At 44.4% G+C, this 18073-nt stretch overlaps 1 protein-coding gene across 3 annotated transcripts; it reads right to left on the bottom strand.

Moving 5' to 3' along the window:
- Window positions 1-12: 12 nt before the first annotated feature.
- LOC133492134 (tripartite motif-containing protein 3-like) lies at window positions 13-15155 on the bottom strand. Of its 3 annotated transcripts, XM_061804124.1 has the most exons (16): window positions 15118-15155; window positions 13142-13317; window positions 11469-11598; window positions 10384-10494; window positions 9698-9849; window positions 9161-9443; window positions 7707-7805; window positions 7479-7631; window positions 6805-7186; window positions 6192-6295; window positions 5953-6120; window positions 5686-5854; window positions 4952-4993; window positions 3667-3737; window positions 3439-3579; window positions 15-2205 (listed from the first exon to the last, which is right to left on the bottom strand). In XM_061804124.1, the coding sequence occupies exons 1-16, from the start codon at window positions 15139-15141 to the stop codon at window positions 2053-2055; spliced, it is 2358 nt and encodes a 785-aa protein (XP_061660108.1). In that variant the 5' UTR covers window positions 15142-15155; the 3' UTR covers window positions 15-2052. The 3 variants fall into 3 exon arrangements, with proteins under 3 accessions (XP_061660110.1, XP_061660108.1, XP_061660109.1); XM_061804125.1 differs by lacking the exon at window positions 4952-4993 and having other exon boundaries at window positions 17-2205; window positions 15118-15153; XM_061804126.1 differs by lacking the exons at window positions 11469-11598; window positions 13142-13317; window positions 15118-15155 and adding an exon at window positions 10570-10593 and having other exon boundaries at window positions 13-2205.
- Window positions 15156-18073: the final 2918 nt, after the last annotated feature.

The following is an 18073-nucleotide window of genomic DNA, read 5'->3' as shown; positions in this document are numbered from 1 at the left end:
ATTATTATGAATCTCTTTCATTCCTATACAGGAATAGAAGAGTTTGGAATCGTATTTCATAAATTTCCAGGTCTGTCTGGAAAACTGTACAGATCTCCATCCATGATCCAAGTCACTCATCGTCACAAAGCTGGAGCCCATCCCAGCTAACTCCAGACCACACCCTGAACTGGTCGCCCGTCAGTCACAGGGCAAATATTGACACCATCACTGAGCGGGATTCGAACCCACGCTGTCCGCACCAAAGTCGGTTATGTGTACCACTACACCATTGGTGGCATTTTATACATCTTTCTTTCGAAAATTCCATTAGTGCGAGTGATCAGTCGATCACGCCTACAAGTTGTTCAAAGACGTCATTCTATTGAGTCAAAATTAATACCCAGCTCACTCGTCGGAGCAAACGTTACAAGAACCCGATGAGAGTTCTAAACCGGGGTTCGGGTTTCAAATGATGGCTTCGGAACAGAGTTGGGGTCTGAAAATATGGTTGGGTTTTTATAGAGCGCTTCAGGGTATCAAAGTTGGCCTTCAATATTGGGTTAGGGGTCCCAAAACTGAGTTAGTGTTTAAAGAGAGTTTTAGGTTTTCAAAACTGGGTCAGGATTTCAAAGTAAGGTTTCAAAACCGGTGTAATGTCTCAAATTAGTGGTTTGAAATGGGGATGTGGTTTCAAAACGGGTGTTCAGGTTTTTGAGGAAGGTTTCAAATTATGATTTAAAGAGATTCAAATCAGGATTAGGGTCTCAGATTACGGTTTTTTTAAAAAAACGAGGCTTCCAAGTTTTCAAATGACGGTTTCAAAATGGAGGTTCGCACGTGTTGCTGCCGTCGTCAATCTTTCAACCACATCAAACACAACAAAAATGCTCATTTGATGAGTTTTCATGACCACAATGCTTTTTGGAAATTGTTTTTTTTTTTTTTTTTTTATTTACAATGAAACGTGATTTGTCATGTTTGGTGTCAGCTGCTATTTCATTCACGCAGGAACACACACACAAAACATAAATATACACGTACATTTCAATATATTACTCTTGCTATACACTTGCGGTACAAGAAATGTTCTGGCAGAAGGAGTTTGCGTTCAATGTTTCAGCAGAATTATAAAAATATTCTTACGGGGGAGTCGACTACAAACGCTAACGTTGTGCTCGTTGAGCTTCGTTAATAATAAATTAGTTTGAGTTTTAGATAACGGGGGGAAAAAAAGGAGTTCACGCTGGAGGATGAAAACATTTACTTTTCCTTTAAATTATTCACAAAATTTATTTTTCGTCAGTAAAATTTGACCACCAAATTTTTTTTCTTCATGACATTACCACTATTATTTTTGTGCATGTTTATTATGCACTCATCATATAATATGAATTTTGTATTAAAAAAAAAAGTTGCTATCCAAAATGTCGGCCTAGTAAAATTTCAAGTTATTTAGATCATGTCTTTATTTTTGTAAAATTTGCGTTTTTCCTCTCTGTGTATTCTATTTTTCCCATAAAAGCTTTTGTGAAAAATTACATTTTATACGTGTGAATGTAAAAAAAAAAAAAAATGTCGTAACTTTATTCCGGAAAGAATTATACATTTTACTGTAAAAATTCTTGAGATTTTTGGGTTGAAAGATTTTGATGTTATTTAAGTTCATCTCTTTCCAAGAACACAGTGGAACTTTATTTTGATAAAAAAAATTTCCTTTTTCTCATCAAACTTGGCCACACATTATTGCAACCTTTTCCTTAAATGTTACAGATTTTTTTTTCTCAACTAATTTTTCTGAATACTGCAATTTCTTTTCCGCGACGTCAAAACATTAGAATATTTCTTTTTTGTCGTGTAAAAAAAAGATAAATAAAACTCGGAAACTTGAATAATTGTTCCTGCTCAATATCTTTGAGTCATTAAGATTTTCCCAGAATTCTCTGGAATTTGAAAAAAAAGGTAGCAAAAAAAACTTTTCCCTGCAGTACTGTTGGGACTTTGACCATGTGAGAGAATTGCGAATTTCCGTTCCATTTTGACCGGATGTTGCGGCAGCGGCTCCTCGGCTCCTCACTGCAGGTATCGGTAGACCTTGAAGCAGTGGTTCCCCGAGTCGGCCACGGCCACGTCCCCGTCCGAGGTGAGGGCGAGTCCCTGAGGGCCGTAAAGCGGGTCGGCCGACGTGTTGATGTACGACAGGAACGAGCCCGTGCTGTCGAAAACCTGACACCGACGACCACAACAGTTAAGAGCACACCCGGACTACACCCCCGCCGACTCATACTAGCAATTTTTTTTCACGTAAATTCGGATTTGAAATGATATTTTCCTCAATATAATTATGTTCACCTACTCCTTTTATGACTGAGCATGGAGTTTTGGAGCCAAATTTGTTTTTTTTTTCCCCCCTCATAAAATTCTCGTTTTTTTTCTTGTGTTGACTTTCATATTACAAATTTGCTCAAACTCAATCTAAATTTTATTTTTTTGTTGGATTTTGTATGAATACATGACACTTTCCTTTCATATTATTTTTTTGCAGTTGAAATGATTTTGTTGTATCTTGTGATTCTGACACCGCCGACCACAACAGTTAAGAGCACACCTGGACTACAATTTTTTTTTCTGACTCATATTAGCAATTTTTTCATGCAAATTCTTATTTGAAATTATATTTTCCCCAATATCATTTTCTTTGTGCGAAAACGTTCACCTCCTCCTTTTATGACTTTGTGTATGAGGTTTTGGAGCCAAATTAGTCCCCCCCCCCCCCCACATAAAATTCTTGTTTTCTTTTGTTGACGTTTCCTTATTTTTTTTTTCACGTGAGATTAGAAATCTGCTCAAACGCAATTAAATTTTTTTGTTGGAATTTTGTATGAATAAATGACATCCTCTTCATATTATTTTTTGCACTTAATTTGATTTTGTTGTATCTTGTGATTCTGACGGCGACGGCGTCGCACTTCTGAGGACCGGGGTTCGAATCCCGGGCCGGCCGGCCTCCTGGGTAACCCCGCACCCCCCACCCCACCCCGAATACGAACAACACGAAGATGCGATTGTGACTGCGAATGAACGTCCGTTTCTGTGACCTGCGATGGCTCGAAAACGCTACACTAAGACGAGAGCTGGACGTGGCAGTTGACATATTTGGCATGGATGATAATATGAAGTCCTGTACCTCCTATTACATATGTATGGGTCAATGTATCTTATCTTCAAACCTTCCTGCAAATGTTTAGATTATATTCGTATCTCTTATCGATCCAAAACTAAAAAGTATTTAGATTTATCGCATCGTTTTCCATAACAACACGTGCATGTTCGCTGTGCTTTTTGCCCTGACCGGAAGTCAGAGCCTATTGACCACGGCGGCAGACATAACAGATGCAGAGCGCGCAGTCAAGTTTTTTACTCGACGCCATTGGCGGTGTTGTTGCTTTTGCGGGTCACCTGAATCCTGCTGTTCCCCCAGTCGGCGACGATGATGTTGCCGTTGGCGTCGACGGCGACGCCGGTGGGCGCGTTGAACTGACCGTTGCCTTCGCCGTGAGAGCCGAACTTGAACAGGAACTCGCCGTCGGCGCTGTAAACCTGACAAAGTGGGGAAAGGATTTAAACCGACTCGGGAAGAAAGGTCACCGGGGGGGGGGTCGTCGTCACGGAGACGAAGAGTCGTACCTTGACCGAGTGGTTGTGGAAGTCGGTGACGACGATTTCGTTTTTGTTGTTGACGGCCACGAAGTGAGGACCTGACAAGCAGAGCGAGCAGCTCAAGCGCGAGATCAAACTTTGTCGGCCTGCTGCGATTGGCTGAGAGCGACGTCACGTGAGTCCGTGAGCCACCAAGCGCCACGCTTTCATTTGCTTTGGAAAATAACCAGTCATGAAAGATTTACATATTTTCCGTGAAAATTTCCAATTGTGGGGACGGGGGGGTCTTGTAATACTACTAGCGGTAGTTCCTTGCAACAAAACTGCATCTTGACTTTTTTTCCCTCTGTCATTTTAACATTTTTATTAAAATTTCAACTTTTTAATCAGAGACATTTCTGATTCCACCCTGAAAGTTGAATTTCTCACAAAAAATGACCAATTTTTTAGCCACATATTCAATTCTTGTTAATGATGACTTTTCCAAATACGAACTTCTCCTGAGATTTTTTTTTAAACTTCTTGTAAAATTTCACGTTTTTTTTTTTTTGAAGAAGAAGAAGAAGAAGAATTTGACTTCAATTTTTTTTCCACTGAAAATTTAAACTATTTCCACATCATTTCTGATTCCCCCATTTTTCTCATACAAGCCACAACTTGTGAAAGTAATTTTTCACCCGCAAAACCACAAATCGATTATCTTTCGGGCAGCACGGTGGGACGGCCGGAGCGCGTTGGCCTCACAGTTCTGAGGCCTGTGTGGAGTTGTGCGACTGTTTGTCTTGATGTGCCCTGCGATTGGCTGGCAACCAGTTCAGGGTGTACCCTGCCCAAACCCTGCCCGTCGACAGCTGGGATAAGCTCCAGCACTCCCCGCGACCTTTTTGAGGATAAGCAGCTAAGAAAATGGATGGATGAATTCCAACTTTTCATTTTGACATTTCAACTTGGAAGGTTTAAAATTGCCTGTCAGGGCCACAAGATGGGGCCAAAGCATTAATTTCCAACCCGTCTAATAGAAGCGTCTCCTTTCACCTCAACACAGTTCCCCGATACGGCACCGAAGCGCTACTTTGCCGCTAGACGTGGCTTGGTGGGAACTCGGACCCGTCATGCACTCTACCGTGGGGATCGCTGACCCCCTCTAGTGGTTAGTTTGGAGCACGGCACAGAAATCAACACAGGGAACGGGAAGTGATGACGAGGAGGGCGAGTGAGGAGGAGAAGAAAGAGGAGGAGGAGGAAGACGACAAGGACGAGGAGAAACGGCGCAAGACAACAAGTCCACTCCACACGGCTGCAAAGTACTTACTGAACACCGAGCCCGACTTAGTTACGTTTGGAAGAAGTTTGTCTGAGTGGAGAACAAACAAACGCGCAACAACACAAGCACAAAAGAAAACAGCAACATAAGAAAACGACACGATGTGCCACATGATCATATTATCGTCCCCCCTCCCCAAAAAATGTGTTTTTTTCTTGGGGAATTTTGAAAAATTTATGATTATGTAAAATTTGCTTTCTTTCCCCCCCAAAATATGTATATAAATAAATATTTCGTATTTTTTATAGGATTTAAACGTTTGAATTTTTTTTTCCTCATCGTAATTCCTTCTTTTTAAAAGTATAATGATGACTTTTTTTCTTATAAAATTGAAATTGTATTACATGAAAATTATGACTTTATTCCAGTAAAATTCAAACTTTTTTTGTACACAAAATTGGCCTCTTTCCAGCTAAAATAATTTTTACATGACATAAAAATGACTTTATTCCTGTAAAATTACAACTATTTTTTCCCCCTATAAAAATTCTGACTTTAATTCTGTAAAATTAAAACTTGGTTATATTATCACTTTACTGTTGTATAATTTAAACTGTTAAACTTATAATAAAATACATGTAAATAATAAATATATATATATATAAAATACATTTTGACAAACCTTGTAAAATATAACTTTTTTCTGTACAATTCTGATGACATTCGCGTCCTATCGGGTAACGGTTCCGCGCGCGTGCGCTTGGCGAGAGCGTGCGACCGACCTGCAAATTGTCGGTCGGAGACGCCGCGCCCTCCGAACTTGCTGACGAGCTTCCCGTTGGCCTGGAAGATGAAGACGCAGCACGCCTTGTTGTCCACGGTGATGATGTGGCCGTTCTTGTCCACGGCCACGCCCTTGGGACCCATCAGGCGGCCCGACCCGATCTTGTTCTGCGCCGCCGCAACAACGATGACGAAAAGCACGTTGGCGTCACCGTGAGTCCGGCGTCATCATCGTAAAGCGTGGACGAACCGGAATTTCCAGCCACCTTGAACTTGCCGTCCGGGGAGAAGATGCTGACCCAGCGGTTGTCGTAATCGGCCACCACGATGTCTCCGTTGGAGTCCACGCCGACGCCGGTGGGGCGCTGCAGCTGGCCCGGCGAGCGGCCGCGGACCCCGAAGCGCATCTTGAACTGGCCGTCGTTGGAAAAGATCTGAGCGCGACACTTCGGGCGGTGAGCGCGGCGAGGATTGGCGGGGGGCGACGGGGTTGCTCGACACCCACCTGGATGCATTGATTGTTGCTGTCCGCCACCACCACTCGCCCGTTGCTGGACGCCGAGATGCCCTGGAGGTTGGTGAACTCGCCTCGCTCTCGCCCTCGCGATCCTGGCAACAACAAAAAAAAACAAAAAAATCAGGACGAGCTACGCGGTACATAGAAGACGGCACGACACGCGAGAACACGCCATGACGAGAAACTTTCTTTTGCACAAGAATAAACTTAAATGTAATATGAAGACTTGTTTAAAATGCAAAATGCAAGCTTTTTTCCTTAACAGTACGTCGATAAATAAAATAACTTTCATCTTGTCAAATTGTGATGGAAAGAATATTAAGACCACCTTCTTAAAAATTTGTTTTATTTTGAGATGAAGACTTTATTCTTGCTATCGTGACTTTATTCCGGTTAAATTAAAATATTATGGCCAGCCTTGTAATATGAAAACTAACAACTGTTCAATAATCTCAACTTTTTTCATGTAAGACGAAGACTTGATTTTTCTAAAATCACAACTTTCACATGAAATTAGCGTGCGTTGCGACGCAGGAACAACACACGCCCTCATTTTGACCTGCATGACGCGTCGCGACGATCAACCCTCGCCCGGCCTCACCGACTCTGTAGATGAGCTCGTCCTCGATGGGGTTCTCCTTCTTCCTGACGGTGCTGTACATGCTGGAGGGCCGCCTGACCGCCTTCTGCCGCACGTGGCCGCCGGTGCCGCCGGGCGACTTGACGCGGCGTTTGAGGTCGTCGGGCGAGGGCGGCACGTCGCAGGGCTTGACGGCGCGCAGGCGGAAGGGGCTGCCGCGCACCGGCTGCCCGTACAGGCTCAGCGCCAGGGCGTACTCGCCCTCTCCGCGCAGCGTGTACCCCACTTCGTACGTGCCGTTCTTGTTGTCCGTTATCTCGGCTTTGGCGGCCCGGCCGCCGTCGCCCGCCGACGTGATCTCCGCTTTCAAAACTGCGTTACCCGTCCTCACGAGTTCGCCGTCCTGGGAGGGAAAAAGAAAAACAAAAACGTGATTTTTGTTGGACACGATGGTGACATGAAAGGATCGTAAAGTATCAGCACCATGCTTCAAGCATGTACACTAGTGGTAACCCATGTCACATAAATATTATTATTATTATTATGTCTATTCAGTAGGAGAAACAAGCCACATCCACATTCGGATCATTTTTAGCTTCTCACAAGATTTAGACTTCCAGCCTCGCCCGAGTTATCTCTGCTTTAATGGGTTTATAATATTCGGCGTATGAATGATCGCATATCAATATTTTTACTTTGTCTTTGGTGGTGACGGTGACGCTGTGGTGCTGGCCGGTGGTGGCGTGGCGGAGGCCCTCGCCCGTGGCCACCGACGTGTGAGCCACCGCCGGCGTGGTCAGAAGGACGCCGAGATTCTGGATGGATCGGCGCAGACCTTCGGTCTCCACCTGAATCCCGAGAAGTTTCAGTTCGAGTTTGAGATCACGGAACCAAAAAAAAACCAGAAGCGCTTAAAAGTGTACCTGACAGTCCAGGTGCGCGTTCTGATGCGGTCTCTCTGGGAAATCGTGTCTTGCCAGGGCCGTCACGCGCTCACTCATTTGCTTCTGGACAAGCAGAACCTGAACACAACACACAAATCAGATGTGTGATTTTTTTTTTATTTTTTTTGGAACGTAGTCCACTAGAATATCACTAGAGTATGTCAGGATTCTGGAGTACGGAATGAGTGAATTATTCTGAACGCCGTCACGGCGGTGCAAGCTTGCCCCGTATTTGAAAGTGCTTCCGAAGCGGACAACCACAAAGTAGCATAGATGCCTTTCCCACTTTGTTGATCTGTCGCTGTCATAGATCGATAGACAATAGGTGTCGGTGCAAAGTTTAAGGCGATGCTAAGCTAGTAGGGGCAAAGTGTCAGCATTCCATGTTTTTGAAAAGCAACATAACAAGGATGCCAGCGCATTGTGCTGCAAGAGGTTGCCCACAATGCTCAACAATCACATCAAGAAAACAGGGAATAACCTGCCATAAATATTTTTCAACTGTTCTCTAGTACAGTGATGCCTCGGTTCTCGACCACAATCCGTTCTAGAAAATGGTTCCAGAAGTGATTTGTTCGAAAACCGAATCGGTGTTACCCATTACAATGAATGGAAAAAGAAATAATGCGTTCCAGGCCTAAAAAGTTTTTTTAGCTTTTCCTGATAATAAACTGCATAATAGAAATACATGTATGTTTAAATACTTTATATAATAACTGAAAAAAAATTAAGAAATATATTTATTTTTTGCTCAAGATGTATGCTTTAGTAGTAGAGTACACTAGGCTGGGAGCGCATTGCCCGTATCTGTAGCGACTCGGACCCAAGCCTTGTAAACTTTTGTTATTAACAAAAGTGCAGCACCGCACACGTTATGTCATTCCGGGTTTTTTTTTTTTTTTCGGGGGGCATTCGAATTGACAATAACAAAGCGCGTCGTGGGTGGGTCAGCTGCTTGCGGCGTGCACATTATGTTATTTTTCAGCGGCGTGGGAATTCACAACAAAGCGCGTTGCGGCTTAGCTAGTCTGGGTTTTTGTTGGGGACGTTCGAGTACTGATTTTCGTTCGATAACAGAAGCAAAAAAAAAAAATCTCACATTTTTTGTTCGAAAACTGGCACGTTCGAGAACCAAGGCTTTACTGTAGTAGCATGTGAGAAATGTATAGATTGAAGCTTTTGGGGGGGGGGTTGCACTTTTTGTCGGAAAATTGCCCCCACCACGTTTCTTAACATATCTGGTCTTCTTTTCATGTCGGTGTATTGCTGTTAGAACTCTGAAACCACTCCACCAAACCCCGAGACTGCCTCGAGGAATCCCTGGGTTTCAATCCAACCCAGGTTTTAGAACCTCTGATCTATAGGCAGTAATAAACCTTTCGGGAGGCATCCATTGTTTACAGATTTTCACCTTTTGAACTTTTGCAGCTTACCTCCGTGGCGCTGCCGTGATTCAGCGCTTGCTCGGTGAAGCTGCAGCTGCTCTGGATGTGGTCCCTGCCTTGGAGGAGGGCCGCCAGCTGGGCCTCAAGGACCTTCTGCTTGGCGCCGCAGATGTTCTCCAGGTCGGCCACCAACGCCGTCTTGCGCTGCTCTAGCGCTCGCTCCAGCTCCTGGAAAGCGCTCGTTATGTCCGCCACTGCCCCGTTCTTGCGTTCGGTCAGCTGGCGGGAGATCTCGTTCACCAGCTCGATGGCGGCCGTGAGCTGGGGCAACCTGCGGGGGGCGCCGCAGGGATTTTCGTTCCAATTTCTATACAGTGAAACCCTGCAGGTTTGCAGCTCCGCATTTGCAAATTTACCCATTCGTGGGTATCTTTATTTCATAAAAGAAGATATAATAAACATGTTGGTGATTAAACATAAAATGTTTCCTTCTCTTTTGTTTTACAAGTCAGTCAACTTCAACTGGGAGTGACAAAAAAAAAAAAAAAAAATAACGCTTGAGGCCGTAGAGCCGATGCCACTCACCTGCTGCGGATGGCGTCCAGCTGGCTCTTGAGTGCCGCCTTGTGCTGCTCCACGACGTCGCGCAGCGGGACGGTGACGTGTTCGCGGTGCTCGCCTTCCGTGCACTCCAGGCACATGGCGGTCTCGCACGACTCGCAGTAGAACTCCATGACCTGCGGGGGGAGACAAAGCGTCATCAGGATGCTGCGTGGTTAGTGGCGGAAGCACAACCTAACTTGTAATATATTTGTACCATCAAATTATATTCATTTAATCTTTATATTGAGGCCTCATTATTCTGGGGTTCGTAATATTTTATAGATGCCACAAGTTGGCGGCAAAGTACTTAAAATGAAGAGGATCATAAAGCATAAACACTATGAGGCTCACAATATTATCGCCGGTCCATTCCACAAGGTGGTGGCAAAGCAATTTTTGCTATTAGACAAGGCTATGGCATGACTAAATGAAGCTCTTGTCCTCAGTCCAACATAGTTTGTCACCAGATGGCACTAAAGCAATAATTTTATATCTGACGTGAGGATATTTTGCCTTAGATGAGGTCAGCATTTTTCCTTCCTCTGATTGGTTGCTCAGCGCAAAAAAATTATAAATCAATGTTTACTCTGTAGTGATTTGCCCACACGAATGTATTTCATAATTAGCATCTCCGGCGAGTGCGATGTGATTTGTGGTCCTCGATATACCTTCCCCTCATGGTTGGGGCAGCTGAGCGGTTTTCCCGCCACCGCGGCGCTAACCGACTCCAGGACGCTGCAGGACTCGGGTCTCGAACACTCGGGCTCTCGTTGGAGGACCTAAGCACAAAGCAAAATCATTTAGCTTTACATTCACTTAACGGGGGAACAAGAAAACGCTGCAATTTTTCTTGCCTGATTAGTAAATACGGAGGATTTTAGAATTTGGAGTCGGCCAGATTAAGCCGTCACGCTCCCCTCATCACTCTGCCCCTCCTCATTTCTTTTAGGTCGTCCTCACAAGGGAAAGAATTATATATGTAAACTGAATAAATATAATACATCTACATAATTGACACACTTATTCAATATAGCTATTTTAATAGGAAAAATAGTACAAGAATTTGCTAAGAAATAAAAACTAAATCAACAAACCAAAAATTCATCAAACACAATTTAAATGGTTTAAAATTAAACGACAAAAAATAAAAATACCATTACAAGTATTGCATTAAAAATTCTACCACGGACAAAAGAAAAAAAAAACTGATGCAGTACAATAAAATTTCAAAATTTCAATAAATTGAATGTCTTTTTTGTATTAACTAGATGACAAGGGTTTCTTATGATCTGCCACCACTTGGCTTAAAAAGACAAAAAAAAGTAGTTAGATGAAAATTATAATAAATTAAATGCAATTTACTTAAATATGAAATGAAATTCCTTATTTAGCTCTTTTCGTGAGCGTCAACAACTCAGCATAATGGCATGCTCTTCTGCACCAATACAATAAGTGTCGATTGTTCAATTTGCTTTGATGTCACTGTTTCTGCTTGCAATTTGAAAAGTAAAAAGGCCCAACAAGGTGGCGCTATTAGCCGCTAGCTGCCTGGTATGGGTTGAAATGTCGTCAGTTGACGTTTTGGCTCTGGTTAAGTCAACCGCGGGGTCCGGTTTCGTTGTCAATGAGCTATTCCAGGAGATAAACTGACACCCCCCCCAACCCCCAAACTTGGATCGGAACTCCCAAATAAGCCCTTGTGGGATCTCTCGCAGTCAACAAATCACGATTGACAATACAGCCGGGGTCACACCTCCATCAGGTTGGTGATGAAGAAGTTGTTCTGCAGAGCGCACACGCCTTTCTCGGGCAGGATGGACGTCTGCCGACATACTGGGCATGACAGCGTCAGAGACTCGGGCGGAATGTAGTTCTGCAGGCAGCTGGACGGACAGTGAGACAGAGAGCTTGCTGAGTATTGTTGTCTACGGTCATATTTCACTGGAAAGCTGACAGAAAGGGGAGACTAAACTGCGTTCTTGCAAGCATTGCAATACATAAAATACAGTAGCCATTATTTATCCGTTCCACATAGTTGAACTAAAAGCAAATCGTATAAAAACCAAAGCAATATTACCCATAGGAATAAATGTAAATCAAATTGAAAAAAAAATGTATTGACAATAGCTATAGCTTTTCATACAGAAAAAAGTGTGAAATGGCAACAACTGACTAATGAAGACTGTAAATGAATATCTATGATTACTTTTACCTTTACAGACGTTTCACTATTATAACAACTCAAGCCAATAACAAGCCTCCAACTCTGCTCAGCAAAACGCCGGTGTAACATCCTACATCCTGTCAACAGTCTGCCCTTCAAATTAAAAGCACGCTAACATTATAACTGTTTCGACCACACGTTCCGTGGGCTCAAAGGCAGCTGAACGCATACAAATAGGATATTCGTGCTCGATTTGCACGGCACGCAAATGCACAATCTGGATCACGTCTGGATTCATTACCGTAGAAAACAAAGAAAGAAAATGATCATAAAGCAACGCAGGATGTAAAAAACATGCCAATGTAAACACGACATCCTTGGTGAAGGCAATAACACACACACACAAAATTCAGCCCAATGTGATTGGGTCTGGGAGTGATTGGGGGGGGGCACTCAACAGCTGGCTAATTCCGTGAGAATGCCGAGGTAAGCGCAGTCCTTTAGTGTCTTCTTGCGCACACTCGGAAAACTGACGCCATTTTGTTTTATTAAGAGGTGGATGTGTGGGAAGGGGGCACATTTGAGTGGAATTTGGAGTTTTTGCAGTCGTGCGGGAGCAGTTGAAAGCAAGCAAAGACAAAAAACTGACAACAAACGGTCAAAAAGAACTAAAAGAAAGTCAAAAACTACGCCTAGAACCACATCAAGAACCACACAATTGTTTTTTTTTTTAAGTTCAACCAAGTCCTCAAGCACCAATTTAAAAACCAAGTCAAAACCCAAGTCCCTGATCATCACATGGTTCCACAAAAACTAAACTCATTTCTTTGACAATATGGAATCATCCCAGCATCCAACGTTTGCGGCACCCGGACAAAAATGCGTTCGCCACAGCAGGGCGACGAAATCGCACGGCCGCCATCTCAAAAGGGAGGATTAACGCCGCTGTAATGCCGCGCACACAATTATTCACGGAGGGGGAACACCTGGCGTGGTTCCGGTGGGCTCGGGTTTCTGACACCAAAACCTCACGGCGCCAAGTAAAAGGAAGTTTCTTTCGGCTTGTCCCGTTAGGGGTCGCCACGGCGCGACATCTCAGACGAACGCTCGTATTTGTTTGGCACAGACGCCAAGCCCCTCTTGGGGAGCAGAGGCCCCAGTGAGATACGAACTCACCAACCCGTGTTTACCAAACCAATGCGCTGACCACTGAGCAATGCCAGTGCGCCTCACAAAATATTGTGCAAATGAGGGGGCGTCACCTTTCGCAGAAAGTGTGCAGACAGGGCAGCACTTTGGGGTTGCGGTAGTGGTCCAGACAGATGCTGCACACCAAAAACTGCTTGTCGATCTGACGCACCACAGGACTGGCGGTCCCGCCCGACTCTCGCTTGGCCATGACCGACGCTCGGGGCCCCCGGCCGGCTCGCCTCAAGTCCTGCAAAAACAAAACAAAAACAAATGGGAAAGTTCAAGCTGCACCAGGAACAAAACGGACTAATTCCTTGAGTAGGGATAAAAAGTCTTCATTGTTGTTGGGGGATTAATACGGCAGCAATGGGATGGGGGGGCGAAGGTGGGGGGGGGCAAAAGAGGGAAAACACAGTGAACCATTTCTTCATAGTCATAAAGCATGAACGTGAAAAAAAAGAAGTCAAGAATGACTCCCAAAAAAGTCAAGCACAAGTAAAACAAGGTCAAAACTGTCACAACAAACAAGTCCAGATAAAATAAAATAAAATAATTAATCCAAAACATCAAAAACAAGATCTAATCAATTTACAATTTTATTGTTTTTCTTGCCGTTTGTTGTTTTTGTCTTGGTTTTTTGCGTGTTTCTTGATTGATTCTTGACTTGTTCTGAAATTGAGCCTGGATCATTTTTTTGGACTTCCTTTTTAGCCACTACCAGGTCAAAAAAGCAAGACAAAAATGGTCAAAAACTGAGGAAGAGCAACAAATAAACAAGGACAAAATAGTATTAAAAAATAGTCATCATTCAGTCAAGAATCAATCAAAAACTGGGGAAAAAGCATCAAGTCAAGTCGTCCAATTTGCGATCAATCTGTGGAAATCGCGTTGGGGAACAATTATTCTTTATTGTCCTGTTGGGGGGCGCTAGCGTATCAATTATGGGGAGGTTGTCTTTGATGATCTTGGATCATTTGGTTGGTGGCACGGTGGGCTCAGCTAGTAAAGCGTTGGCCTCACAGTCATGAGGTCCCGGGTTCGATCACGGACCCACTTGTGTGGAGTTTGCGTGTTCTCCCTGCGCCTGGGTGGGTTTTCCTCTGGGTGGGCACTTCGGTTTCCTCCCACATCCCACAAACATGCAACATTAATTGGACACTCTAAATTGCCCCTAGGTGTGATTGTGAGTGCCGCTGTTTGTCTCCGTGTGCCCTGCGATTGGCCGGCGACCAGTTCTGGGTGTACCCCGCCTCCTGCCCGTCGACAGCCGGGATAGCCTCCGGCATTCCCCGCGACCCTTGTGAGGATAAACGGCTAAGAAAATGGATGGACAGATGATCATTTGGCCCTGCAACATTTTCTGCCCGAGCAAAACGAGTCCAGCAATGCCTGACAAGACACCAGGGAAAGCGTCCACTTTATTAGGTACAGCACCTAATCCAAAATGTGGGCACATCTGTCACTGCTGGATTTAATGGCCGCCTGCTGTGACTTGACACACAAGCACGCCGAATAGGAGCAGCGAAAGGCTTATGTCGGCGACCAGACCTGAATTTTGAACCGTTGCAAAAAAAAAATTAAATAATAATAAAAAAAAAAAAACCACATACAGAATCAAAAATTGTTAGTTCTGTTTACACACACACGTCATCACAGTGCAATGACGTTGGTCTAAATTTAGTTGCGTGCTTGAGCGGCGAGACCAGGACGCTAAAATAAGTTTGGTGCGAGGGAGAAGTTTCAAAACATCGAAATAATAAACACGCAAACCTTAACGCTTTGCTATGCTACGCTAATGTAATGGCGACGATCTACATTTAAGAAGCCTGTCAACTCGTCAGCTGACCAAAATATACCAGGGAGTATAGTTAGGTTGGTGCATTTAATGCCTCTGGGAAATCTGCCACATGTGAAGCTTACTCGTATAAAAAAAAAAATAATAATAATCCTTTTGTTGGGTGCTGCCACTGTTGTGTGAAGTTGACGTACATCAATTTGCGCGTTTACTAGTCCCAAACTTCATAAATCCCACTTGTTTTGAACGCACCGTTAGCGAATTCAGACACTCCATGAAACATTTGCCATCATCCACTCACAGAAGGAAATGGAATCTGAGTACTTCCTGCTTCCCACTTCCTGTTTTGCTGTCCAGAGGCCGAAAAACAGATGACTTCATAATACACATCAAATACTGTATACATATCAACCATCGTGAACACACACACACAGAGGACACGTGATACCTACAGTGGGCTAAGTGAAGTTGGGTCATTCTTGGCGGTTTCGAGTTGAATCAGTGCAACGACGTATGAGCACGCATTTGAGCCCCGTTCATTCGCTCGCTCGCACGTCCACAAGTTCCCGACCCTCCGGACCGCTCCCTCACTTTTCCCCTTCACGCAATCGCACGCACACACACTAATGGGAAGCCCCTCCCCCAGTGAAGCGAGGAAGGGAAAGTGGAGGTAGTTTCGGGGGGTGGGGAGGATCGGGGGGGGGAGGGGTCCTTGCATCACGGACCAACAATTTGTTAGTTGGCCCGGGGAAGTTTAACTCACTGCTGGCGGGAGAGGATGCCGGGAGGTGGGAAATAGGAAGACGCGGATCATCCACTAAGAATTAAAAGGCACACTCAGACTGCCATGTCGCATGTCCGCATTTTCTCAATGTCAGATTTTTTTTTTTCCCTCAAATCCATACTTGTGGTCAGTCCCCATGCGTGAATATCCATCCATCCATCCATCCATCCATCCCTTTTCTTTGCCGCTTATCCTCACGAGGTTCACGGGGAGTGCCGGAGCCTATCCCAGCTGTCAACGGGCAGGCGGCGGTGCACACCCTGAACTGGTTGCCAGCCAATCGCAGGGCACATAGAGACAAACAGCCACAGTCACAATGACACAATTTAGAGTGTCCAATTAATTGTGCATGTTTTTGGGATATTGGAGGAAACCGGAGTGCCCACCCGGAGAAAAGCCACGCAGGCACGGGGAGAACACGCAAACTCCACACCGGCGGGTCTGGGATTGAACTGCAAGGTCAACGCTTCACCAGCTGTCCGGCGCCATATTGTCGGTCAAAAAGAGCTGCTCGACATTGAACCGGAGGAGAACATTTACAATACCCGAGACCTGTTGTGCTGTTGGTTGTCCAGCTGAAAAGACCAGAAAAGATGGATGGATTTTGGCAATTAAACGCAATGGATGGTGCCCGACCAAAATACGCACACACCTGGAATTATTCTTCTCAATCTAAAATTACCAAGAAGTATTTATAATGCCGTCTACGTTCCAAGGAGACGACTCCATCCTCTTTTTGTTTTTCCAATCATAGTTAATGAATGCGAGTTTGTGTAAAACTAGGGGTCATTTATTTAAATATTGGTATTTGTATTGAATACTAGCAGAAAAGATCGATGGATTCCGGCAAAGGTCAATGTGTGGCCGAACACGCTTCCGCGTTCACTAGCCGTCAAAACGTCACTATGTGGGATTTATTACTGATTGTGAACCGATTCAGCAAAGAAGTATTTGTATGCGTCCAGACTTTTCTACGCTTTCAAACTTTTCCGTGTAAATCTGGACGACTGACTCACCAGATCCATGTGTAGATCCAGTTGTCAAAGACAAGAGGAAGCGAATTAACAGTCCAATTTCTTATCGGCGAAAACGTTGATTTCGGCATTAAATATGGTTCTTCTATGCTGAGTCTCTCTCATTTTTTCCACGTACCTTCATTTATTATCACCTTCTAAATCTCTAACGCTATCGGACAAAACTCTGGGCGTCGTGCTGTAAAGGTATTTTCGCGTCATCTCCAACCGACTTAGCATTGAAGAATGCTTTGTTTGACCGGCACTTCCGGCCAGCGATGGGATTTGATGACGCAGGTGCATGAGCTCTACAGGAAGTCTGACACTTGAGTTTGAATCGACCCTTTTCGGTTCATCTTTCAGTCGTCTAGAAAAGTCAGTCCCTGAAGTCAGTTGACAGACGGGAAATTCCGCCAATAAGCTTTGTAGCAGCCATTTTAAGTTCAATCCGGGCCATTTCCAGAAGAACTTGTCAGACCGATTTTGTCCAATTGCTGTCAAATTTGAACCTTGTATACTAGAAAGATGGCAAAATGTAACCATTGCTGTTTGGACAGACCATTGCCGAGAAGTTTAATCGCCACAGACCCGAATAACTTAACGCTGGCGGGTCCAAAGCTCCTCCGGTTCTTTACAAATGAGCGTCAGCGCGCAGTGTTGCGCAACACGCGGCGGCACGTTAGCGGCGGAGAGTTTCATTTTCGTGACGTCACGTCCCGGTTAGCTGCCGCTCAGCTGGGATATTTAAAGGAACAAATTATTTCAGGATGGGCAGCTCAACCCTGCGGCGTAGAATCCCCCCCACCACCTCCTTCGCTATCCCCTGCGCACCCCCCCACACGGAGCAAAGATTGCGAGTAAGGCGCGGGAATCACGTGCGCGTTGCGTAAGAGTCGGTTCATGTATGCGTTTATTTCCGACAGGGTGGATTTATTAGTCATTGTGCGACGGGGCAACGAAGGTCAGTGAAGGCATCGGAGAGAGAAACGTGGCGCCTGTGAACGTGCGGCGTTTACATTCAGTTGGCTTTCGATCCGCAGGGAATTCATATTTGAATGCAGCCATCTATATTGCATGTTTATAAGTATCCTGGATAAACACAATGGGAGCCGAATTTGACAAATGTCCAAATATTTCATTAAACATGTTTACGTTGCTCCAATATGAAATCTCGACATCAGATCCAGTTCAAGGTTGCCTCGTGTTCCATTTAACATTTGCCCACTATAAACAATCTGATGAACTTCAACAGATAATGTGATTTGATTGTTGTAATATGATTAATTTTAGCACGTGTAATGCTTTCAATGTATTTATTACTTGTTAGTCGTATTTTATACACATTTGTCGAAAAAGTGGAAACCAGATCAGATTCAGAAGAAACTTGCTGCGATGCTTCCGTAAAAGCAAA

Source organism: Syngnathoides biaculeatus, chromosome 18 (assembly GCF_019802595.1).
Source record: "Syngnathoides biaculeatus isolate LvHL_M chromosome 18, ASM1980259v1, whole genome shotgun sequence".
In the NCBI taxonomy this organism is placed as follows: Eukaryota; Metazoa; Chordata; class Actinopteri; order Syngnathiformes; family Syngnathidae; genus Syngnathoides; species Syngnathoides biaculeatus.
Note: the sequence above shows the minus strand (reverse complement) of the source record. Positions and strands in the feature narration are given on the sequence as shown.